A 27,566-nucleotide genomic window follows, 5' to 3' on the forward strand; every position below is an offset into this window, starting at 1 on the left:
CATTCACTAGCAGATGAACATGTGAACTGTCTCTGTTTTTTTGCTTTAACAGATAAGGGTGCTATAAATACCAATTTATGAATCTGTATATAAACAAAAATTTTTAATTCTCCTGGATACTCATGGTACTACAAGATCACAGGTAAGTATAAGCTTTCCTTTGTAAGAAAATGCCAAACTGTTTCCCAAAATGGTTATACCATTTGATACTCCAATCAACAAATGCCTAAGGGCACATTTCTCAATAACCTCAATAATACCTGATAGGCTATCTTTGGATTTTAGTCAGTGTGTAGTGATATATCACTGTGATTTTATTTATTTCCTATATGAGGCTGAACATAACTTATTTGTTTATGACTCACTTGTATATAGTCCTTATCAAAAACAGATTGCCTGTTCTATTACTTTTATAGATTTTGTATATTTTATCAGATGCATTTTTTTTTTTTTTTTGGACAGGCAGAGCTAGACAGTGAGAGAGAAACAGAGAGAAGGGTCTTCCTTCTGTTGGTTCACCCCACAAATGGCCGCTAAGGCTGGCACGCTGCGCTGATCTGAAGCCAGGAGCCAGGTGCTTCCTGCTGGTCTCCCATGCGGGTGCAGGGCCCAAGCACATGGGCCATCCTCCACTGCCTTCCCAGGCCACAGCAGAGAGCTGGCCTGGAAGAGGAGCAACCAGGACAGAATCTGGCGCCCCAATCGGGACTAGAACTCTGGGTGCCGGCGCCGCAGGCAGAGGATTAGCCAAGTGAGCCGCGGTGCCGGCCCAGATGCATGATTTAAGTCTGTGGTTTGCATCTTAACTTTCAAAAATGTTTAATTTAATTAAAAGGCAGAGAGAGTGTGTGTGTGTATCTCCCACATTCCAATTCACTCCCCAAATGTCCACAACAGCCAGGGCTAGAGTACAGGCTGAAGCTAAGAGCCAGAACTTCATCTGGGTTTCCGATGGGCATAACAGGAACCCAGCAGTCATCATCTGCTGCCTCTCAGGATACATATTAGCAGGAAGTTGGACAAGACAGGCCCTCTTATATGAGATGTAGACATCTCAAGGAGTGGCTTAACTTGCTATGCCACAATGCCTGTTTAGTATCTTCACGTTCTCAACAAAGACTTCTGACAAGCTTTTAATGTTGGAGGCAAATGATCAATTTATTTTTGTTTCCTATTTTATGCTTTTGGAGTAATATCTAAGAACTCTTTCCCTAATAAGGACATATTTTCTCATATTTAATTTCCAAATTTATAGTGTTAACATTGACAGATCTAAGAACAATTTTAATTTTTGTTATGATTAACAAAGTGATCTAATTTATTTTAATCATGGAAACCCCAGAATTTTAGCACCATTTGTTGAAAAGAGTATTCTTTTGGCCAGCGCCGTGGCTCACTAGGCTAATCCTCCGCCTTGCAGCGCCGGCACACTGGGTTCTAGTCCCGGTTGGGGCGCCGGATTCTGTCCCGGCTGCCCCTCTTCCAGGCCAGCTCTCTGCTGTGGCCAGGGAGTGCAGTGGAGGATGGCCCTGGTGCTTGGGCCCTGCACCCCATGGGAGACCAGGAAAAGCACCTGGCTCCTGGCTCCTGCCATCGGATCAGCGCGGTGCGCCGGCCACGGCGGCCATTGGAGGGTGAACCAACGGCAAAGGAAGACCTTTCTCTCTGTCTCTCTCTCTCACTGTCCACTCTGCCTGTCAAAAAATAAGAGAGAAAAAAAAAAAAGAAAAGAGTATTCTTTTTCCCTTTGAATTACCTGATACCTTGTACAAAATCAACTCACCCAAGGCAGGTTGTTTATTTCTGTTCCATTGATCTACGGGTCTATCATTGTATCAATACACTTATCTTAATTAAAGATGATTTACATAGGCATAGTTCATTTTTATGGTGCTTTGCTTTATTATGCTGAACACTTTTTTTTAAACACAAATTGAAGGTTTCTGGCAACCATGTGTTTAGCATTTGCATTTGTATCATTTTTCAACAGCATGTGCTCACTTCAATTCTGTGTCATTTTGGCAACCCTTAGAGTATTTCAAATTTTTCATCATATCTGCTATTATTAATATACTATATAATAATTATTATTAATGTTACCACAATTGTCTTGGGGCACCACAAACCTCACCTAAACAATACACAAAACTTAATAAATTTTATATGTATTCTTACTGCTCTACCAGCCAGCTGTGTACCCATACTCCTTCCTCTGGCTTTCCTAGTCTCTGAGGCACAATACTGAAATTTAGCCAAGTAATTATGCTACAATGGCTTCTAAATGCTCAAGTTAAAGGAGGACTTGCATTCTCTCTCATTTGAAAGCAAAAGCTAGACATGACTGAGTTTAGTGAGGAAGGTCAAAATCCAAGATAGGCTGAAAGTTAGGCCTCTTGCACCATCCAGTTATTCAAGTTGTAAACGCAAAGGAAAAGTTCTTCAACAAAATTAAAAGTGCTATTCCAGTGAACACACAAGTAAAAAGGAAGCAAAATAGCATATTGCTGAAATGGCAGAAGTCCCTCTCTTCAATTCTATGAAGTCTGCCAGAAGTGAGGAAGCTGCAGAAGAAAGACTGAAGCTAGCAGAGGTTGGTTCATGAGGTTTAAGAAAAGAAACCATCTCCGTAACATGAAAGCGCAAGGTGAAGCATCAAGAGCTGATGCAGAAGCTGCAGTACGTTATCTAGAAGATGCAGATAAGGCAATTGATAAACATGGCTACATTAAACAAAAGATACTGAACGTAGACAAAAGAACTTTCTATTAGAAGAAGATACCATCTAGGACTTCCATAGTTAGAGAGTAAAAGTCAATGCCTGGCTTCAAAGTTTCAACAGAGAAGCTGACTCTCTTGTTAGAGATTAGTGCAGCTAGTGAGTTTAAGTTGAAGTCAATGTTCATTTATGATTCTCAAAATCCAAGGACACTTAAGTATTATACTGTATCTACTAAGCCTGTCCTCTACAAATGAAACAGAGTCTGAACAACAGTACAGCTGTATGCAATATGGTTTGCTGAGTACTGTAAGCCCACTGTTGTGACCTACTGCTTAGAAAAAAATTTCTGGCTGGTGCCACGGCTCACTAGGCTAATCCTCCGCATGCAGCACCGGCACCCCGGGTTCTAGTTCTGATCGGGGCGCCGGATTCTGTCCCGGTTGCCCCTCTTCCAGTGCAGCTCTCTGCTGTGGCCCCGGAAGGCAGTGGAGGATGGCCCAGGTCCTTGGGCCCTGCACCCACATGGGAGACCAGGAGGAGGCACCTGGCTCCTGGCTTCAGATCGGTACAGTCACCAGCCGCAACTCGCCGGCCGTAGCGGCCACTTTGGGGGTGAACCGACAGAAAAAAGGAAGACCTTTCTCTCTGTCTCTAACTCTGCCTGTCCAAAAAAAAAAAAAAAAATCCCTCTGAAAATGTTACTGCTCACTGACAATGAGTCCCTCAATAGCTCTGACGAACATTTATAATGAGATTAATGTGTCTTTTATATTTCTTATACATCCATCCTGCAGTATATAAATCAAGGAATAACTGTGACTTTTAACTTTAAGAAATACATTCTGTAAGGCTACAGCTGTCATAAATAGTGATTCCTTTGATATATCTGGGCAAAGTAAAATGAATACCTTCTGAAAGCATTAATCAACCTAGAAGTTATGAAGAAAATTCATAATTCATGGGCAAAGATAAAAAAAAAAATTGAACATTAACAGCTTAGAAGAATGTGATTCTGAACTTCATGAATGACTTAGGTCATTCAAGACTTCACTCCAGGAAGTTGATGTGGTAGGAACAGTAAGTGAGCTAGAAGTAGAACCTGAGGATGACACTGAATTGCTGCAATCCCAAAATGTTCACAGATGAGGAGAAAAGAAAAAGTGGTTTCTTGAGATGGGAATGCACTCTTAGTAAAGATGCTATGAACACTGTTGAAATGACAACAAAGGATTTACATTATTACATGAACTTAGTTGATGAAGCAGCAACAGAGTTTGAGAGGACTGACTTCAATTTTTAAGAAGTTCTATTGTGGGTAAAATGCAGCAAACAACATTGTATACTACAGGAAAATCTTTCATGAAAAAAAATGTCAATCCATGTGACAAACTTTTTTTCTGTTTTAAGAAATTGGCACAGACACTCCCAGGCTTCAGCACATACCACCCTGACCAGTCAACAGCCATCAACATTAGGCAAGATCCTTGACCAGCAAAAATTATTATGACTTGTTGAAAGCTCAAATGATCATTAGCACTTTTTAGCAATAGTGTTTTTTAAAATTAAGATATATAACTGGTTTTTTTAGACAGTGCTATTTCACAGCTAAAACATTATGGTATACACTTTTATGTGCACTGGGTAACCAAAAAGCTCCTGTGACTGATTTTATTGCAGTATTCACTTTATTATGGCACTGTGGAACCAAATCTGCACCCTAAGGTATATCTATAGTAAGTTTTGAAACTAGGTATGCTAAGTTGTTTAACTCTGGATTTTCTTAAAATTGTCTTGTCTTTCCATATCAAGTTTTCAATCAGCTTGTCAATTTCTATACAAAAATCTGTTGGGGGTGGGGAGTGTCATTGTGGTACAATGGTTAAAGCCACTGCCTATGATACTGACATCCCATATGGACACTGACTGGTTCATGTCCCAGTTACTCCACTTTCAATCAAGCTCCCTGCTAACAGCCTGGGGAAAGCAGCAGAAGACAGCTCAAGTACTTGGGCCCTAGCCATCCAAGAAGGAGATCCAGATGAAGCTTCTGGCTTCAGCCTGGCCCAGCTCTGGCCATTGCGGCCATCTGCAGAGTGAACCAACAATTGGAAGCTATTTCTTTCTAACACTGACTTTCATATAAATAGCTAATTTAAAAAAAAATAGGAAAAACAAAAACTAAAAAGCATACTTAGATTTTGATTCTCACTGAAGCCATTGAAAGTGGTGACATCCTTAACACTGAGTTTTCCAGTCCATGAACATGGTACAATTAACCATTTATTTAGAGCTTCTTCAATTTATCTAAGCCATGTTTTACTATTTCCAATGTACACATATTATAATTTGTTACATTTATTCCTATGTGGTGTATGTATTGTGCAAAAATACTATGCATAGAATTTTTCCACCAAACTTTCAAAATTCAATTTTCTATAAACTTTCTGAAGTACTCTTGTATTTCCCAGATTTCATCCTGTTGTTGGTTTCCAATTTAATTCCATGGTAGTTCTAACATACTTAGTATGATTTTTATTCTTTTAAAACTTAATAAGACTTGCTTTATGGCCTACTTGGTTTCTACTGGATAATGTTCCACATGCACTTGAAAAGTGTATGTAGACAAGGGTGTGTAAAAAAGCTTGTGGAAAAATGGAATTAAAAGATAGCTTTATTTCTTAAAGATTTACTTATTTGAAAGGCAGAGTTAGAGAGAGAGAGAGAGAAAGAGAAAGAGAGAGAGGGAGAGAGAGAGAGATCTTCCACCTGCTGGTTCACTCCCCAAAATGGCTGCAGTGGCTGGGGCTGGGCCAGGCCAGAGCCAGGAGCCAGGAGCCAAAAGCTTCCTCCTGGTCTCCCATGTGGGTACAGGGGCCCAAGGACTTGGGCCATTCTGTTGCTTTCCCAGGTACATTAGCAGGAAGTGGGATTGGAAGTGGAGTAGCCAGGACTCGAACTGATACCCATCAGGTATGCTGGCACTGCAGATGGTGGCTTAACCCACTGCATCTCAGCACCATCCCTGATAATTTTTTAATAACACATATTTCCCATTAATGTCTTGAACAGTTACTGCATATACTTCTAACATTTATTTGAATCAAAATATGTTACTCATAGTTTTTCATTTATTTTCTTCATGGTTACATTGGGAATTATAATGTATTTATTTATATATTTGACTTCATATTAATACTAAGTTATAGAAAAATATAGAAAATTTATTTCAACATAAATCTATTTCTTTCCCTATCCCATTATGTTGCCAAATATTGTATCTATGTTTGTATGTCATAAACTCAACAATATAGTATTTAAACCATGATTTTAAAAGAAATAACAATACACACCCATACACACATAGTCTCTTACTTATCCACATAATTATCATTTTCAGTATTCCTTATTCCTTTCTGCAGGTTTTTATATAGTAATCTGTTAAAACCCAAGGACTTCCTTTGTAATTCCTTTAGGAAAGTGCTGCTTACAACACATTTTCTTAATTTTTATTTACCTGAGGATGTTTTATTTTGCTTTTATTTATGAAGGGTTATTTTTCTGGATGCAGACTTCTTGGTTGCTAGGATTTTTCTTTCAGCATTTTCTGTTTCAAGACTTATTTACTTATTTGAAAGGCAGAGTGACAGAGAAAGAACCACTAAAGGAAAGGCTGGGGGAAGGAGGGAGGGAGACAGAGACTGACCTACCTTCCATCTGCTGGCTCACTTCCCAAACGACTACAATAAATAACTAGGTATGGACTAAGCCAAAGCCAGGAGCCAAGAACTTCATCTGGGTCTCCCACAAGGGTGGCAGGGTCCCAAGTACTGAGGCCACCTTCTGCTGCCTTCCCATGTATATTAGAAGGAAGCAGAATTGGAAGCAGAGCAATGGGGACTCCAATTGGAACTCTGATATGGGATGCCAGTGTTGAAAATGGCATTTAACCCATTATGCTATAATGCTGTACTTCTTTCAGCACTTTGAACCTATCATTCTAGCATATTCAGGTCTTCACTATCTCTTTTCTAACAGTTTGGTTGAAACAGAAATCACGCATCACAAGATTCACTCTTTTAATGTGTATTTCTGAGTTTTAGTATATTCATTCATCTGGCTTCTTTCACTTACACTAAATTCTACTGCATCACTATACCACATTTCATATAAGTGGGATTACATATTTGGTCTTCTATGATCAATTTCTTTCACTTATTAGCATGTTGTTGTCAAGGCTCATACGTGTTGCAGAGTTTAGCAGTACTTAAATTTTTTACAATTACCACATAATAATCCACCATAAGAATGTCACATTTTACCTATTCATCAATTGACAAACATTTGAGTTGTGCTCCATATTTTGGATATTATGAACACTACTAACTATGAATAATCATGTAAAAGTCGTGTGGATGCTTGCCTTCAACTCTCTAAAGCATATACCGAAGAGTGGAACTGCTAGCTTGGACTGCTTGGATACAAAGTACTCAAAGCATAACTTGTTGAGGAACTGTCAAACTGTTTTGCCAAAGCAGCTGCAACACTCACATTCCCACCAGTAATATATGAAGATTACACCTGTCACATTCTTATCAACACTTGTTAATCTTTTTTATTATAGGTATATCCTAATGTATGTGAAGCAGTTGTCACTGTGGATTTTAGCTTTTAAAGATTTATTTAAAGTTATTGTTAGATAGAAGAGGGATAAAAGTATCTTCCATCTGATGGTTCACTCCCCAAAGAGCCACAACAGCCAGGGTTGGGCCAGGCCAAAGCCAAGAGGTTCACCTGGGTCTCCCACTTGGGTGGCAGGGGCCCATTTGCCTCATTTTCCACTGCTTTTCCCAGGCCATTAAAAGGGAGCTGGATTGGAAGTGGAGCATCCAGGACACAAACTGGCAGCCAAATGGGATGCCAACTTTGTATGCAGCGGCTTTATACACTTGCCATAACACCAGCCCCATCACTGTGGTTTTGATTTACATTTCTCTAGTAACAAATGATGCTGAACATCTTTTTTTATATACTTATTGGTCATATGTATATATCTTTGTCATTGGTAGTTTTTAATATTTTTAAATGATTCATTTTATTTATTTGAAAGAGTTAGATATCCTCCATTCCTTGGTTCACCCTCTCAAATGGCTGCAACGGTGGGGGCTGGGCCAGGTCAGATCCAGGAGCCTGGAACTCCACCTTGGTCTGCCACACAGGTTCAGGAGCTCAAGCCCTGGGACCATCTTCTGCTGCTTTCCCAGGCTCATTAGCAGGGAGCCTGATTTAAAGTGGAGCAGCCAGGGGACTGAACCAGTTCTCAATATGGGATGCATGCAGTGGCATAACCCTCTCCAGAACAATGCCAGCTGCAAGGTCATTTGTATCTTCTTTGGGGAAATATCTATTCAAATCCTTTGCCCATCTAAAAAAATCAAGTCATTTGGCTTCATTATTGAGTTTTAAAAACTCTTTGTATATCCTGGATACTATATATACAATTTTCAAACATTTTCTCCCAGTGGTCTGTCTCTTCATTTTCTTAATGACTTTTCAAAAGCACAAGTTTCAATTTTAATAAAGTCCAAATTTAATTTTTTTTCCCTGGGGTTGGTACTGTGGCACAGTGAGTAAGCCTCTGCCTATGATACCAGCATCCGAATAAGGGCTGCTGCCTGCTCAAGACCCAGATGCTCCACTTCCCTGCTAAATGCATCTGGAAAAGCAGAAGATCCTCCAAAGTACTTGGGGCCCTGCCAACCACAAGCGAGACCCAGATGCAGTTCCAAGCTTCTGGCTTTAGCCTGGTCCAGCTCTGGCCCTTGTAGCCATTTGGGAAGTGAACCAATGGGTGAAAGATCTCTACCTCTGCTTTTTAAATAAATAAATACATCTCAAACACAAATATATATGCATCTATATATATATTTGCTGTACTCAACATTTGTATTCCTCCATGATCAGTTTCTATTGACTTACTTTTTTCTGAGTATGGGTTACACATTCTGGTTTTTTTCACATACAATTTTTGGTTAAAACATGGACTTTTAAAGTAACAGTCTAGCAACTCTGATTTAACACAGCGTCATATACAGAAAAATTTTACTGGCCGGCGCTGTGGCTCACTTGGCTAATCCTCCACCTGCGGCACAGGCACCCAGGTTCTAGTCCCAGTTGGGGCGCCAGATTCTGTCCCGGTTGCTCCTCTTCCAGTCCAGCTCTCTGCTGTGGCCTGGGAAGGCAGTGGAGGATGGCCCAAGTGCTTGGGCCCGGGCCCTGCAACTGCGTGGGAGACCAGGAGGAAGCACCTGGCTCCCAGCTTCGGATCGGTGCAGCGCCAGCCTTAGCGGCCATTTGTGGGGTGAACCAATGGAAGGAAGACCTTTCTCTCTGTCTCTCTCTCACTGTCTAACTCTGCCTGTCAAAAACAAAAAGATTTTACTACCATTTTGTCTCTCTGGGTATAACAGCAAATTTTGAGTAATATTATCAAAGTTAAGTATATATCATACTGATGTGCCCACTTTATGTGATATTAGTATATCTGATTTCTGAAATATTCATTTAAAAATTAATTTTACCATTGCATGGTAATATATTCAGGAATTATTCAACATGCCTTTGCTAAATAGAATCATCCTAAAATTACATCATCACTGTTTTTCATTTTATTTCTAAAATCAACTTAATTCCTTTAAGAACTTACCTTAGCTGCATGATAGGTACTAGCTTCAAGTAAATCTTCCTTTTTAGCTTCTTTGGCAAGCAGATTAAATCGACTTAACATTGCAGCCTTACAAAGGCGACTCGCCATTGACACACCACTTTTAAAGGGGGAGCTAAAGCAGAAAGGATAAAACATTCACTAATTGTTATTGTTTATGTGGAAATTATAGGAACTAAAATCAATAAGTCTAAAAATATTTATCTTGATTATGTACAATGTATGCAGTAAAATTTTTATACATAAACCTTCTGAATGCTTAATTACTTTTCTGAAGCTATTCAATTTTATTGGAAGTTACAGTATCATAATGTATAAATTTGATATTTGGAACACTTCTATTTGAAGAAAAATTAATCTACAGTTATATAAATACAAACAGTGATTCTACCTGAGACTGACTGGAAAGGGACATGCAAATATTTTCTGGGATGATGAAGATGTGTCATCTTTGGACTGCAGTGGTCATTACACAGGCATATACATATATCAAAATCCACAAAACTATACAGCATATTTCACTATATAGTCACTCAGAACAAATACACACCCTCTTCACAACCCTCCATATATGTGTGTGTGCACGCTTATATTTTTTATTTTCTATTGTATTTAAAGGTTTTATTTATTTGAAAAGTAGTTACAGAGAGGGCAAGTGCAAGGGCAGGAGGGAGGGCATGAGGGGGAGAGGAAGGGGGAGGGGGAGAGAGAAATGAATGAATCTTCCATCTGCTCTCTCGACAAATGGCAGCAACATCTGGCTGAGGCTGGACAACGCCTAAGCCCGAAGCCTAGAACTCCATCCAAGTCTCCCACACGGATACAGGATCCCAAGCACTTGGGCCATCTTCTGGTGCTTTCCCAAGTACAGTAGCAGGGATCTGGAATGGAAGTGGAAGCTGCAGGGCTTGACCCAGCAGCAGCCCATATTTGGGATAGTGGCGCCACAGGCGGTGTCTTAACCTGCTGTGTTACAATGCTGTCCACTATATGTCCCTGTAGATGTATACACAAGTTGTTTCTAAGAAAAGTGAGTCCATAGATAATAAATCTTTTTGCTACTGTGACTTTCCCCCTTCATCACTTTTTTGGTGACAGTTTACAAAGCTGCCAAAGCCCCTCATTGTTAATATTCTCTGTGCTCTTCACAATGTGCCTTTTCAGAACCTCCCATTTCTAAGTGTGCTGGATTCTCCTCCCCTTAAATTTTGTTTTGGTGAACAGAATAAACTGTGTGCCAGTTCTGAGTACAGACCACAAGAGGACTTTGTTGTTCTTATTCTTATAACTCCTGTATCTTTCATGTAGCCTTCTGGAAGTAGCCTACTACAGGGTAAGAGACACATAGGCAAGAGCCAAACTGTCTTTCAAAATCAGCTAAACTGACTTTTATTTGATCCACCGCTAACTACAGATGCATGTGAGACTCCAATTACATCCAGAAAAACTACTCAGCTAAGTAAAAAAAATTGTGATCAGTAGTAAGTGGTTGTTGCTTTAAGCCACTGAGTTTTGAGAAAGTTTATATATAGCAATAGTTCACATACACTCATGTTTATGAAATCTATTGATCTCCATAAATTAATTTTCTACCACCATACTTTTGTTTTCAGATAATTTTCTTTGGACTTTCAGGTATAAATCATACCATCTTCAGAAAGTGGTGTTTTTATTTCCTCCTTACTAGTACTTTTTATTTCTCATTTCATTCTCTTGTTCAAAAATATTAATGCTACCAGGAAAATGCTAAATAACAGCAATTTTGACAGTCATGACTTGCTCTGGATTAGTGAGACTGCCTGTGAAATTTCATCATTAATCATGATAATATTTTGGGGTAATAGTTGATACTTTATCCTGTAACATAAAAAGGTAACATTCCTCTTTTACTGAGTATCTTTATTTAGAATTATTGTAGAGCTATTTTATTTGTCTTTGTAGAATTTATGGGGATGAATATATGGTGTTTTCCCTAAATCAACTGATATGACAAATAATAAAAAAGTTTCCAATATGGTATTTTTATATTACTGCTTACATAAATAGAAAGCTAACTGGTACTGTATAAGATATTATTTTAATGTTCTACTAAATTCTACTTCCTATTTTACTTAGGAATTCTGGTTGGATAAGGGTGAGCTTGGCCCAACTTATGTGTGTGAGGGGGCAGCAAAAATATCAGATTTAAGAATGATACATTGTGGGGAGCAACTCGGACTAGACTAAGTTACTGGAATTAAGACTTATTCTATGCATCTGCTCTCCCACAATATGGCGCTGGGAGAGAAGAAAACAGCTTCTACGCAGCTGCCTCTTGCCAACTTGAGTGATGACCTCCAGGAGCTGATCCTGCTCCTGATTGTAGGAGAGCAGCGTACTCGGCGTGTGGGCAGCCGAGTTAGGATTGGCGGAGGAGGACTATAAAGGAGGAGAGAGACGGCATGCACCAGGAACATCTAACGGGAACACCTGAGGAACACCTGTGCAGCCCCCGAGAGAGCCGGCCAGCGGTGTGCCACTCCCCCGTGGAAGTGGGGAATGTGGCAGGGGGAACTGCCCTTCCACAGAAGTGGAAGGGTCGGTAGCCAACCCGGGAAGAACCAGCAGCAAACCCGGGAAGGGCCGAGCAGACAAAAGAACAGCGCAGGGTCCTGTGTCGTTCCTCCACGAAGAGGGGGAGCGACATAATGGTGCCGTGACTCGGATAGGAAACTTAGGAGGGAAGAAACGGGAAGAAATGGAAAATACCGGAGAGAGAGACTAGCAAAGAGCCTAGGGAAAAGCCAGATGGAAAAGGTGCCGGAAGAAGCTATCGAAAGCCTAGGCATAGACTCGGATACGGACTGTGGGAAAGAAGTTAGGATTTAAAGTGAAAGCAAGAAGAAACTTAGACTCAGATACGGACTGCAGGTTGAAAGTGAAAGTGAAACCTATAAGAAACTTAGACTTGGATACGGACTGTGGAGAGAAGCCGGGAGAAATGAGGGAGGAATATTGTTGGATGAAAACTTAGGGAAACATACCGGGTAGAGAAAAATGTTAGGGAAATTGAAGCCGCGGGGGGCAGGCTGAGGCGGAGACGAAAGCTACTTTGGGATTCGTCGAGTTAGCCCGGGAATAAGGGGCGAAAAGTTAAAACCAGAAGCGGAAACGTAAGCCAGGTTGGAATCCGTCAGATTAGCCCGGGGAGCAAAGGACGGGAAGCCAAATCGTGGGGCGGAAACGTGAGCTGGGTTGAATTCGCCAGGTTAGCCTGGGGAACTTAGATTGAATGCTAGTGGCGGAAACGTGAGCTGGGGCTGTGTGACTCGCGGAGGCTGCCGTGCGCAGAGAGAGCGTGCGGGGCACAAGTAGATAGGGAACGCTGGGCTAGTGCGAGACCGCGGAGTGCGCACGCGAAGCCAAGCCGCGCAAAGCTGGGAAGCCGCGCAGATGAGAGAGGCGCGGGCTGAAGCAGCTCAGAGCCAGGAAGCTGCTGAGAAGCAGCCTTGGGGCGGGCGCCGGGAAGCCGCAGGGATAAGAGAAACAGAAGTTTAGAAGTAAAATGAGAGAAATAGGAATGCTGGTAGATAGAAGTAAAATAGGAGAAATAGGAATGCCCGGAGATAGAGAAATAGAGAAAGGCCTCCCCACAACACAGCAATGAGAGAGCTTGGATTCGGTTTGCCTGATTAGGACGATAAGCACCTGCGGGCGGCTAGCAGCTTATGCGCCGCAGGTCACCGAAGACAGGCACGAATTAACACCAATAAGTCTCCCCACAATACGGCAATGAGAAGGCTTGGGTTCGGTTTGCCTGATAGGACTTGTAAGCACCTGCAGGCAGTTCTAGCAGAGTAGAGCATGCGCTGCAGGGCACCGAACACAGGCACGCATCAGCGCCTAAAAACCTCCTCACAACATGGCGAAGAGAGGACCCGGATTCGGTTTGCCTGATTGATAGGACTTGTAAGCACCTGTGGGCAACTCTAGCAAGCAGAGCAGTGTGTGTGCCGCGGGACACCGAAGACAGGCGCGAATCAACGCCAAAAAATAAAAAGAAAGGGGGATACGTGGGGAGCAACTCGGACTAGACTAAGTTACTGGAATTAAGACTTATTCTATGCATCTGCTCTCCCACAATATGGCGCTGGGAGAGAAGAAAACAGCTTCTACGCAGCTGCCTCTTGCCAACTTGAGTGATGACCTCCAGGAGCTGATCCTGCTCCTGATTGTAGGAGAGCAGCGTACTCGGCGTGTGGGCAGCCAAGTTAGGATTGGCGGAGGAGGACTATAAAGGAGGAGAGAGACGGCATGCACCAGGAACATCTAACGGGAACACCTGAGGAACACCTGTGCAGCCCCCGAGAGAGCCGGCCAGCGGTGTGCCACTCCCCCGCAGAAGTGGGGAATGTGGCAGGGGGAACCGCCCTTCCACAGAAGTGGAAGGGTCGGTAGCCAACCCGGGAAGAACCAGCAGCAAACCCGGGAAGGGCCGAGCAGACAAAAGAACAGCGCAGGGTCCTGTGTCGTTCCTCCACGAAGAGGGGGAGCGACAATACATTTGCTTCATAAAAATATCAGGATTTTTTCATTTTTTTAGATGGCACTAAAAGTATCTGCTATTTAACAACTTATAAAATTCCTCTGCACTACCTCAGAATTATGCTTTTATTCAAGAAGAGTTATGGTATCTTGATAATTTTAAGATTTATTTTATTTGAAAGAGTGACACAGAGCAGAGAAAAAAGAGACCTTCCACCTACTAGTTCATTCCCCCAAATGACCACAATCACCGGGGCTGGGTTAGGTCAAAGCCAGGAGTCTGGAACTCCATTTAGGTCTTCCATGTGAGTATTAGAGGTCCAAGTACTTGGCCTACCTTCCACTGCTTTCCCAGGCTCATTTGCAGGGGGCTAGATGGGAAGTGGAACAGACTTCAATAACAGACTCTAGGGTTGCAAGCAGCTGCTATTAACCTGCCATGCCACAACACCAGCCCTTTCTTGATAACTTTCTCATGAAAATATTTATAATTTTCTTTTTCCATACCAGTTTTAGGAATAATACTTTCCAAAAAACTTATTCACTTTAGTTGGGTTTTAAAATATATTTGCATGGTTGTACAAAGTAGACTCTTAAGATTCTTTAAATTTTGTTTCTGTGTAATTGTTCCCTTATTACTTCATGAGATTAGCTACTGACTTTTCAAACAATCAGGTTTTTGTAATTGATTATTTAGCTCTTTCTACATTTCTAGATCATTCTTTATGATTTTGATTTTGATACTTATAGTTTCATTTCATTATAATCAGACTTATCTACATTGTTTCTGCTTTTTGGAATCTGAGATTTTCTTTTTGACCTAATATATGGTCAATTTTTTGTCAACATGCTATAGGTTCTTTGAAAAGCAGGTGTGTTTTATATCTTTATGGTGCAGAATTTAAAATAAATTAATCAAATCTATCTTTTTATTTTAAAAGATTTTATTTATTTGAAAGACAGTTACAGAGAGGTAGAGACAGAGAGGGAGGTCTTCCATCAGCTGGTTCACTCCTCAGATGGCCACAACGTGATCCAAAGCCAGGAGTTTCTTCTGGGTCTCCCACGTGGGTACAGGGACCCAAGGACTTGGGCCATCCTCTACTGCTTTCCAAAGCCATAGCAGAGAGCTGGATCAGAAGTGGAGCAGCTGGGACTCGAACCAGCGTTCATATGGGATGCCGGCAGTTCAGGCCAGGGCTTTAACCCACTGTGCCACAGCGCCGGCTCCTTATTTTGGTTTTAACGGCCATATCCTCCATTATTGTTTTGTCTAGCTGATCTATCATGAATTGAAGGATGTGAATTACTCTCTACACAACACTGTTTTTCTGTTTTTCCTAATTTCTGTATAAATGCTGACACTGTGTTACTTGTTGCATAGGTATTCATACGGTTCTGACTTCCTTCTTTATATTGCTAAAATGTCCTTCTATGTTTTCTGTAATGCTTTGTGCTGAATTATACATTGTCTAATTTAGAGTATGTCTTACACATCCTATTTGTATTACTGGTGAATATTTGCTCATTATAAATGAATTCAGCTTATTTTACATTTGTTAATTTCATCTTTGTTACATTGTCTTTGCTTTTTTATTTTTTATTTATTTATTTATTTTTTTATTTTTGACAGGCAGAGTGGGCAGTGAGAGAGACAGAGAGAAAGGTCTTCCTTTTTTTTCCATTGGTTCACCCCCCAATGGCCGCCGCGGCTGGGCGCACCACGCTGATCCGATCGCAGGAGTCAGGAGCCAGGTGCTTTTCCTGGTCTCCCATGGGGTGCAGGGCCCAAGCACCTGGGCCATCCTCCACTGCACTCCCTGGCCACAGCAGAGAGCTGGCCTGGAAGAGGGGCAACCAAGACAGAATCCGGCGCCCCAACTGGGACTAGAACCCGGTGTGCCAGCGCTGCAAGGCGGAGGATTAGCCTAGTGAGCTGCGGCGCCAGCCTTGTTTTTGCTTTTTAATGTGTTTCATAGATGACTTGTTTTGACTGTATGTATGAGTCTGTTATTAACAGTAAAACACTTACCTAATCCAAAGCATACATAGTATAATTCATCCTATGTGAAGTAATTTTTATGCTTAACTAAGTTCCCATTAAGAAATATTTGTAAGTGGCCTCAATATAAATCTGTACTTCACAAAGAATGCAATTTCAAGAAAGCATTTAAACTTTTAACTTTACCCACTGTTTTATTATAAATGTAATGCTCACATTAAAAGATGGGTTTTCAAAAGAAATCAGCATATGAAAGAGTTATCTGTACTCCCTTGATCACTGCAGCTCCATTCAAAATAGCTAAGATATGGAATCAACCCAAAAGTCCATCAACTGCTGAATGGATAAAGAAATTACATTATATATACACTATGAAGTACTACTCCCCTGTTAAAAAGAAGAAAGAAGGAAATATTGTCTTTTGCAACAAACTAGATGCAACGGAAAACCATTATAATTAATGAAATAAGCCAGCCCCCCAAAAGACAGATACCATAGGTTTTCCCTGATCCAGGGTAACTAACAGAGTACCTAAAATGTAATGTATTGGAGTGAAATGGACATTTTTGAGATTCAATGATTGTTTACTGCCCTTGTCTCTTCTGTTGAGGAACAGTGTTTTTTTTTTTTTCTTCACACTATTTGTTAACTCTTTCACTAAGTGTAGAGTTAACTTTACGATCATTAACTAAACTGAAAGTAGATCTTTGTAAAAATTAAGAGTTGGAGTTGGGGGAGGAAGGAGGAAGAAGGGTTGGGTCATGCGCAGGAGGGAGGATAGGGTGGTAAGTATCACTACATTCTTAAATCTGTATATATGAAATACATGAAACTTGTATAACTTAAATACAATTAAAACAATAACAGAAAGATAGGTTTTAAGTTTTACTTGATAATTAATTCTAGGGTTATGTATTTTATTTTCACTTTATATTAAAAGGAAGAGATGAAGACAGAGAGAGAGAGAAAGGGAAGCAGAAAGAGAAGGGAGGGAGGAGAGAGAGAGGAAGAGAGAGGGGAAGATGGAGAGGCAGGGAGAGTTATTTCATTAGCTAGTTCAGCACCCAAATGGCTGCAACAGCCAGAGTGGGGCCAGGACAAAGCAAGAAGCCCAGAATTCAGTCCAGATCTCCCATGTGGGTGACAGGGACTCAGTTAATTGAGCAATCAGCTGCTGCTTCCCAGGGTTTGCATTAGTAGGGAACTGGATTTGGAAACAGAGCTGGGACTAAAATCCAGGCATTCTAATATAGGATGTGGGCACTCTAAAGTGGAATCTTAATCACTGCGTCAATGCCCACCCCTAATTCAAGGATATTACAAAGAAATGTCTAGAAAGCATGGAGCATTGATTATGAACAAGAGCTTTGGAAATAATGTCCAGACCAGAATTCAGCTGTGTCATTTACTACTTAAATGGACTAAGGCAAAATATTTAAGCTAGTTTGACTCTGCTTCTTTATTTGTAAAAGATCACCAGCATTATTCAATCTATAGGATTATTAGAAAGCAACATAACATGAAATAATAGTTCTTACACTAAGTAAACATAAGTTAACACTTGGAAGAGCACATTAAAAATAGATTCCTAAGCACAAATGCAGAAATTCACATTCAATAAAAGAAACTGAACTTTTAAAATAAATTATATGATTCTACTACTAATGGTCATGAAATAAGAAACACACATTCTGCAGCCAAATACCTGGAGTTTGAATGCTAGCTTCACCCCTCACTATAGAACTCTAGTAAGCGATGTAATATCGCCAGCTTAGTTTTCTTATCAGAAAAATAAAAAATTTTTTAAATGAGTACATGCTGGCAACAAAGTAACATTCAATTAATGATAATTATTATTGCCCAGGGCCCAATAAATGATGTCAAAAATAAAACATTATAATACAAAAGTCTTCTTTTGCATAATACATAATTAAAAAAAAAAACAGTGATCCTAACCTTTCTGTAATCTTCCCACTTAGGCCATCCACGATCTCCAGAGAAATGTCCCCTTGTGCCCAATTCAGACTCAGGAATTTATAATCCAAGTTCATTTGAAGTGGATACGCAGAAGGTACTAAGCTAATGTGAGGTCTGTTGACCAAGTAAAACATTGGAAGTTTTGAAGTAAGTGCATCATCAACACGCTGTTTGATAGCAATTTCTAAGCCTCTAGTATCACTGCAATTCCCATCACCTTGAAGAGCAAAAACAAACATTCAAAAGTTTGATATCAAAAGAGAATACTGTAACAAATCAATAATTAAAAACAGTCTAAAGCCCATTTATCTATCCTTCATCTTTCAACCTGTCTTTTCTACTTCTCTTTTGTTGTTAAATTCTGCATTCGGCACCAGAACCAGGACAAGGTAATGAAAGAATTTCTAGGTTCTTACATGTAGGGAAAACAAGGAAAAGTTGTCCTAGTGAATTAAAGCCTACAATCTGTGCTGACCTAGAAAGAAATTAGCACTTTATAAAGGGTTCTGCCAGACAGAACTGCCTCACTCTGTCTTGATTTCCTCTGACTGTAGTATGAAATAGCACATAATACTGCATATAAATCTGGCTGAGAAACAGTTGGTGACAGTGTGTTACTTTCCCCCAAGTAAGGGCAACAAATCAATGTTCTAGTACCACAATGTTCCACTTTCATGACACAAAGTATTTTAAAGCAACACCATTTCTCATTAAAATGTGTTCAGTACCTAATGTATGAATTTTGAATTTTGAGTTGAAGATTTTTCAAAAAAGATTCAATGTCACTAATACAAATCTTAAGGTGCAAATTTAAATTAGAAGTTAGAAAGCAATCATTCATATTTAAAGATAATTCTATGGAACTGGTATTATGGCACAGCTAGCTAAGATACCACTTGCAATGCCAGCATCCCATATCAGAGTGTCAGGTCAAGTTCCAGCTGCTCTGCTTCCAATTCAGGTTTTTGCTAATGTGCCTGGGAAGGCAGCAGTAAAGGGACCAAGCGTCTGTGTCCCTGCCAATGATGTGAGAGACGAGGATAGAGTTCCTGAGCCCTGGCTTTGGCCTGGCTCAGCCCTGGTCATTGTGGTTACTTGGGGAATGGAATAGCAGATGCAGGATCTTTCTCTCTCAGTTATTCTGCATTTTAAATAAATACACACATATAAACAATTTTTTTAAAAAAATTCTAAAAATTTCTTTTAGAAGGTCAGAAGTTCTCAATACAACAGAATCTTTATATACCATGGGACATCGCTTACAAAAAGTCTTGTTTCCACATCAGTGACATGGCTAGTAGTATTTAATACTCATTATGACTCTCTAGGTAGTAGAAATGTTTTAAAAGGGGGTATTAATTGCTTTTGACATTCTTTTTCTAAGCAGTTTTTGAATATTCCAACTTGAGTATTAATGAGGTTAGTGAAATTCAACATATAATGGAGCACAGAAAAATCATGGGCTTGAGGAATAATTATATCTAGAACACAAGACATGGATTCAAAAGAAAATGTATGCATTACATACTGCAATTTCATGATACGAGTTGTACCTGAAGAAGACACACTTGAGGAAAAAATAAATTATAAATTATACTAACATTCCTTTAATAAATTGTTTCACTTGGATGTTTTAATAAGAAGTATAAAAATTAATGTAATAGAAAAATAAAATTAACATTTTTATGGGAAGGTTTTTTTCCTTTAAACATATAAACTTTAATGATTTACTACATCTAAAATGATTTTTATTATATCTTGAGGTTGAATCTTATTTCTAGTAAAATACATCTCTAAAACGATATACAATTTGGAAATGTTAATTAATTCAAAGTTATCTTTAAAAACATAAAACTCAAGGGTTAAATACAATCAAAGCCTACAGGTGATTTGACCTGATATTAGTTTATACAGAAAGGATATACTACAAGTAGCAGCATGAAAAGTTAAAAAAATTGCATCTGAGTCTAGGCTTTGCCAATAAACAGAATGACTACAATTATTTTAACATTCTGAAACCTGTATTTCTGCTCTGTAGAAAAGGACCAAATGATAGAATTCCTAAGGTTAAAAGTCCATGAACTAAGTTTAAAATAGATTCCATTCCATCACTAGAAGAGAATCAGCATTTGCTGATTACTATACTCCTTAATTCTTGTTTTTGTTTGTTTGTTTGTTTAAGATTTGTAATATTTATTTGAAAGGCAGAGTTATGGGGTGGGGGTCGAGGAGAGACAGAGAGATCTTCCATCTGTGGGTTTACTCCCCAAATGACCCCAACGGCCAGGCCAGGGCCAGGCTAGGGCCAGGCTGACACCAGAAGCCTGGAACTCCATCTGGGTTTCCCACGTGGGTGTCACGGGTCCAACCACTCAGGCCAACTCCTGCTGCTTTCCCAGGTTCATTAGCAAAAAGCTGGATTGGAAGTGGAACAGCTGAAACTTGAATGAGTGTTCCAATATGAGATGACAGCATCACAAGTGGTAGCTTAACTCCCTGCACCACAATGCTAGCCTCTACACTCTAATTCTACAGTATACTGAAAGGACTGCTTGATGGAAATACCTCAACAAGCATTCTTAAAAAAAAAAAAAAGATTTACTGTATTTACTTGAAAGGCTGAGTTACAGAGGGAGAAACAGAGAGACAGAAAGAGAAATAAGTCTTCCATTCATTGGTTCACTACCCAAATGCCGGCAACAGCTGAGGCTGGGACTTGGGCCATACTCTGCTGCATCCCCAGATGCATTATCAGGAAGCTGGATTGGAAGTGAAACAGCCAGGACCTGAATTGGCATCCAGATGGGATGCCAGCACCACAGGCAGCAACTTAATCTACTGCACCACAATGCTGGTCCCTCAACAAACATTCCTAAATTATTAAGATAAACTTACTTTAACAAGATACCAAATAGGCTATTAAATTTGCAATATATATACATTCCTTAAAAAGCTTGAAAACAAATATAAATCCAGCTATTTTTCAATATCCAAGCAAAGTAAAATTTTTTCCAATTATTCTGGGTAGTTTTCTACTCAAATAATAGTGAATACTTTTTCTTTTTATTTTTTTTTTGACAGGCAGAGTGGACAGTGAGAGAGACAGACAGAGTGAAAGGTCTTCCTTTGCTGTTGGTTCACCCCACAATGGCTGCTGTGGCCGGCGCATGGCGCTGATCCATAGCCAGGAGCCAGGTACTTCTGGTCTCCCATGGGGTGCAGGGCCCAAGGACCTGGGCCATCCTCCACTGCACTCCCGGGCCATAGCAGAGAGCTGGAATGGAAAAGGAGCAACCAGGACAGACTCCGGCTCCCCGACCGGGACTAGAACCTGGGGTGCTGGCGCCATAGGCGGAAGATTAGCCTATTGAGCCGCAGCACTGGTCATGAATACTTTTTCAATGCAAGCTTAGATCCTGTTTTAAATTATCAAAGAAAAATATTCTCACCATAAAATGAGAGTAACCATACATAAAATATCTGAAAAGTAAAAATTTTAAAATATATTCCTGGGGCCAGTGCTGTAGCACAGAGGGAAAAGCCACCACCTGCAGTGCCAGCAACACATATGGGCACTGGTTCAAGTCCCAGCTGCTTCACTTCCAATCCAGCTCCCTGCTAACGCACCTGGAAAAGCAGCAGAAGATGGCCCAACTCCTTGAGCCCCTGCACCCATGTGGGAAACCTGGAAGAAGCTCCAGGCTCCTGGCTTTGGATCTGCTCAGCTCTGGCCATTGTGGCCATTTGAGGCATGAACCAGAGGATGAAGAGCCCCCTCTTTCTCTCTCTCTACCTCTCTAACTCTTTCAAGTGAAATAAATATTTTTAAAAAATTCTGTTTTCATTCATAAAAGTTCTACTATAATGTTTTAAAAAATCAAAATAAATTGTGAACATTTTGTAAGATTTAAGAGAAAGGAGGACAAAGTCATTATCTTCAAATAATTAGATTTCAGCTTTATCATCAGTTAGTACAGAACTGAAGAAAATTAAAATTCTAGTAAGGAAATTTTTTTTAAATAACCGGAGCTGGTATATGGAATGAACCTAGGTGGTCAGTGGTTGAATGGATAAAGAAAATGTGGTATATAGACACAATGGAGTACTAGTCAGACGTTAAAAAAATAAAATCCTGAAATCTGCAGCAAAATGCATGGAATCTAGGTCACTATGTTAAATAACAAATACTGAATTATTTTCTCATATATGGAAGTTGAAAAAAGTTGATCTGAACTTAAGAGTAGTGATGAATGAGGCTTGGAAGACTGGGGGAAGAGAGAATAAGAGATTAAATAACAATCAAAACAAAGTAAGTTCTAGTGTTTTGCTGCACAGTGGGGTAATTACAGTTCACAATCATGTATTCTATACTGTATAAAGAACAAGAAGATAGGAGCTGCTAGTCTATAAACAAAGTTAATGGAAATGCAAATTGTCTGAATGACATTTATATATATAAATGTTGAATATTGCACTGTATCCCATAAAAATGTACAATTATTACACGTAAATCAAAATAAAAACAAAAAAGTAGAAAAAAAATTGGAGCTGTTTCATTAATAGAATTGGTTTTCTTTACATCATATACTCCACATTATTGGATGCTTTTAAACTAGGCTTAGGTGATCATCCATCTAGAATGACAGTCTGTATATTAGGCAAAAAGTTGGAACAGATTACTATTGAAGTTCAGATAATTTTGTAAAGACACTTCAAGTGAGTATTTGTCAAAGTATGAGCCAGTCAACAATCTATCAGAATCACCAGATGGTACTCTTTTAAAATGCACATACCTCATAATTACCACTCTCCAACCTTAAGATCTTAAGTGGTACAAAAATCTGTTTTTCACACTCAAATATTACTAAAATTTTATTGAGATATATCAGACAAATCAATTAACTTTATATATACCCCCTAAAGATTCCAAGACAACAGAAGCAATTTTAGTCATGTTTTGATTGTTACTTTGTGTTCCCCATTGCTATTTCCAAGATAACAGCCAAAATGATGAGAACTAATTTTTAAGGCCCTGTCCCAAATCACTAACTAGACACATAATGGAATAAATATCTATCATTTAACTATTGTATGGATTTACGTCATTCAAAATATAAATTTTGAAATGTCTTTTTCCACAAAAGTCAAAGCCATGCTTCTCAAAGCCTTTTATACAGCCATGTGGGGAGGGAAATAGCAGATAGAAGATCTCTCTTTTTGCCTCTCCTTTTCACTCTGTAACTATGTCTTTCAAATAAATACATCTTTTTAAAATATTAAAGAGGGATAATAATGGGAAAAATAAAAAATGTGCACTAAACAGTGTTTTATTTCAGTAGACAAGTTCAAGAAAGCCATTTCCCAAAAGAAAGAAAAATACTGTGCAAATAAAATATAAGTCCAAGACACAATATATCTAATTAGCTAAGTAAAATATTAACTCTTGATAACCTATTTAGATGACAAAAGTTTTATGACACTAGGCGTGATTACATGCTACCATGAGATGAAGAGCACAACAAAATAGATCTGTGTTATGACTTTTTAAATGAAGTCTCATATATGCCAAAGCTTATTGTATATTGAAAAGTAAAACACAGAGAATTTATTTAGTGAAAGAGGTACTGAAACACCACTCACCAACAAGTATACTGCTGATATAAACTGGCTGTATAAAGTGACTAAGCAATGCTCCCTGTACACCAAGCACTTCCCATCTTGTCAATTTGTCACTTGAGGACATACTGCTTACTCTGTTAACAACATCTGCAGGACAGTAAACTGTCAGATAAATTTTGCCTTCAACAGCCACATGGAGGCTCAGTTCTTCGTTGGCTTCAAATGCAGATATAGAATGTGGATTAAGACGTCTGAAGAACAAAAAGAAAATATTATATTAAAAAAGCAGATTGACAAAGTAAACCACACGTACCTAAGAATTGTTCTATAACATATTTAACTTGCTAGTATACATTTAATTCCAGTAACAGAAACAGATGCAAGCACCAAACAAGGGAGGAATGGAGTGACTTAACTGTACAAAATGAACACAGAAAATAACCATACTCAGGACTTCCAGTATCACTTTAATATTATCAACATTCTTTATGTCCCTTAATATCAAATAAAAAATAAACAGTCCAGGGGCTGGCACCGTGGCTCACTTGGTTAATCCTCTGCCTGTGGCACCGGCATCCCATATGGGCGCCGGGATCTAGTCCTGGTTGCTCCTTTTCCAGTCCAGCTCTCTGTTGTGGCCCGGGAGTGCAGTGGAGGATAGTCCAAGTGCTTGGGCCCCCGCACCCACATGAGAGATCAGGAAGAAGCACCTGGCTCCTGGCTTCGGATCGGTGCAGTGTGATGGCTGTAGCGGCCATCTGGGGAGTGAACCAACAGAAGGAAGACCTTTTTGTCTCTCCCTCTCACTGTCTGTAACTCTACCTGTCAAATAAATAAAAATAAAATAAAATAAACTGTCCCTATCATAATTTGTGAGTTATTTCCTTCTCCTAGATGGAAATTTTTTAAAGACTACAAACTGAAGGAATAAAGAAAATTGACCCTTTTAAATTCAAGTTTCATCTCTAATAAGAAAAACTAAAAAATAAAATCTAAAATTATTTACTTTGAAATTTCTCTAGGGAAGTTGTGCTTATTTTCAAAGGTGTTACTGGGAAAATGTTCATTAAAATGTTACTCATGGTTCTCTCTATATTTTTGTGAATTCCACTGTCTTCTTAGTGCATATCTGTTCAATTTAAATTTTATGCTACCTGATGCTATCCATTGCTATAATCAAAGTCTGGCCACAGATTGGAGTTCAGCTTTTGTTAACCTCTGTATTTGTATATGAATTGTGTTTGTGTGCACGTGCATTCACATGGCCATAAATTTTCTGAAGTCTTCTAATTTCAAAGGAGTACAAACTTCAATAGCATAGAATAATGTGAATGATATGAAATTTTTAAATAGTAATAACAGATTAGTCTGAGTGGAAGGGAGACTTAAAGACTGGAGGGAGAATATGGATAGGTATGAATTTAGTAGTTTTATTTGCTGTAGAGACTCAGGATAATATGGTGAGGCTATCTCATTACTACTAAAAACAATCTCCATAATACTTACAACTGTGACTTAATTTGGGCTGATCCTTTAGGTAACTGGTTCATATAGAGGTAAATGTTGATATTTTGTTTCAGAGTGAGAAGATTAGAAGCTGGTTCTGTACAAAATATTGACTTTTCCATCATAGCAGGATTTTTGCTATAGAAGAGTAGAAGTTGTCTATAAAAGTACCTAAAATAAATTTGTCAAGCAATAGAATTTATAAAATACATATCTTACTGAGCATTATATTCACATGTCATGAGCAATGTCCCTGGATATCAAAAGTTTTCATATAATAAGAACTCTTAAAGTAATCTTAACATAATTTAATGAAAAATTTGGTCCACTGGGAAGCCCTCAACTGGAGCCCAATCTGCCCTATAATCTGCATTAAAACTGTATTCCATGGGGCTGGCACTTTGGCATAGTAGGTGCTGCTCCTCTTCCAATCCAACTCTCTGCTAATGGCCTGAGAAAGCAGTGGAAGATGATACAAGTGCTTGGGCCCCTGTACCCTTGTGGAAGATCTGAAAGAATCTCCTGGTACCAGACTGGCCCAACTCTGGCCACTGTCGCCATCTGGCAAGTTAATCAGTGGATGGAAGACCTCTCTCTGTTTCTCCCTAACTCTGCCTCTCAAATAAATAAATGAATAAATCTTGAAAAAAAAAAAACTGTATTCCACAACTGTCACTCCTCTTCTACTTTATATATGAGTCAAACTACCATATCCTGCTGAAGACCCATTTTCCTACTGATTCCTCTTTTCTTTTTCTGTTCCAAGCTTCCCAGGTAGAGTCAACTTTTAGCCTTATGTCTTGTTCTCTTGCCCCACCCAAACAAACTGTGGTTCCTGATCCTTAGAATTAAAAAAAAAAAAATAGAAGAAGAGAATAATAATAATACAGTGAACTCTATAAGGTGTATTAAGAAGTGACACAGATCTCCTAAAAGACCACAATTAATCAAATCAGGGACAAATACTACTTAACTTATTGAAAAAAACACGGTTTTAAGATGTGCTCCATCAAATTCCATCATCAGAAATATTTAACAAAAAATTAAGCACTAGTATATAACAATGAAACATTGGAAGGGGAAGACATAAACATAAAGGAAGTAACTTTAAAGAAGTCAAATAATTCTGTAAGTACCAAGTGAGATGGGGAGGGGAGGAATGAGTTTTATTACCCTCATGGACTTCTCCAACTTTTAGGATTATAGAATCCTGTCTTTATTATTAAGGATATATACTTACCTTTTCCCGTAAAAAACATGTCTAAATTTGTTTTAACATACTCTAGCAAAGAACAGAAAAACTTGAGAATGCAGAGATCAAACAGAAATGGCAAAATACTGATAAAACTACTGGAGTTGAATGACAGAACTAATTATCCTATTCTCCCCTATTTGTGTTTGAAAACTGCCTAATAAAAAGTTTGATAAAAGTAAGCTTAGTAGCTTGAGAGAACCTAAAGTTTGTGTATATTATAAGGAGTAACATACATTTCCCACTTTTGATATAAAGAGACTTTGAAAGAGTAATATTTATGGTTTCTCTCTCCCGCCATTCATTAAAAAAATTATTTACTTGAAAGGGAGGAAGGGTAGGGGTATGGGAATATCTGCTGGTTCATTCCCCAAATGGGTGCAACAGCCAAGGCTGGTTCAGGCTGGAGCCAGAAGTCAGGCACTCCATCTGAATCTCCCACATGGGTGGCAGAGGCGCAAGTACTTGGGCTATCATCTGCGGCTTTCTATCACTCGAATAAGGGATGCCTGCCTTGCAAGCAGTAGCTTATCCAGTTGTGTCACAACAGTGACCCCTATTCAATTCCTCTTGTAAGGAGCATAGTGATTAGTACTTATGAAAAAGATACCAGGTATACTTATCTCAAGTTCCTTTATTTCTTTCTGAGATCTGTCAGCCTGAAGAATTATCTTATCTACACTCTGTCACATGGAAAACTTTGCATGGACTGCATAAATGGAAACCTATTAGTTCCTGGTGCTGCCACAGGGTAAGTATGGCTAATTCAGAGATAAGACCAAGTCTACTTGATCCAGATCTGAAGCTGTACTTTTCAATATATTAGTCAGTAAAATGATGGTATTTTTATCTTTGAAAAAATATTGCAGGACATTTTAAAATAAGTTCACAAGCTTTTAATAATGGAAGTAACTAAAATCCACAGATTAGACATTGTAGTTACAATAATAAGGTTTCCAAATGCAACAAGGAAATAATTAGATGACCTGGATAAGAGATTCTCATATTCTTGGCTCAATGATGAGCAAAATTCTATTTGTAAAGACATTTGCATGCAATTATTTTGGACACAGAACACCTATATTTGGAGACATTAAATATTTTGTCACCTTACCTCAGGAGAGACCTTCTTGCTGTAACCACAGCATGGGTGTCATGTAACACTCTTCCATTTGGCTTAATGCACTGACTGTAGTTGTATTCACCTGTGCCTATAGCTACAACTTCATGATGTCCAGCTGAAAGA

At 39.1% G+C, this 27,566-nt stretch overlaps 1 protein-coding gene across 5 annotated transcripts in view; it reads right to left on the minus strand.

Moving 5' to 3' along the window:
• The window catches only part of ADAD1 (adenosine deaminase domain containing 1), a 53,962-nt gene that overhangs the window by 4,188 nt on the left and 22,208 nt on the right, over positions 1-27,566 (minus strand). For 3 of the 5 annotated variants that reach the window (XM_017347555.3, XM_008267925.4, XM_008267923.3), the window contains 5 exons: positions 27,435-27,558; positions 25,069-25,239; positions 23,584-23,813; positions 17,923-18,160; positions 9,423-9,555 (listed from right to left, as the gene is read on the minus strand). In XM_017347555.3, the coding sequence (XP_017203044.2) occupies positions 9,423-9,555; positions 17,923-18,160; positions 23,584-23,813; positions 25,069-25,239; positions 27,435-27,558 (896 nt within the window). The remainder of the gene's footprint in view (positions 1-9,422; positions 9,556-17,922; positions 18,161-23,583; positions 23,814-25,068; positions 25,240-27,434; positions 27,559-27,566) is intronic. The other 2 variants (XM_070047641.1, XM_070047640.1) reach the window with 1 other exon arrangement.

The sequence above is a fragment of the Oryctolagus cuniculus genome, chromosome 8, assembly GCF_964237555.1.
Source record: "Oryctolagus cuniculus chromosome 8, mOryCun1.1, whole genome shotgun sequence".
Lineage (NCBI taxonomy): Eukaryota > Metazoa > Chordata > Mammalia > Lagomorpha > Leporidae > Oryctolagus > Oryctolagus cuniculus.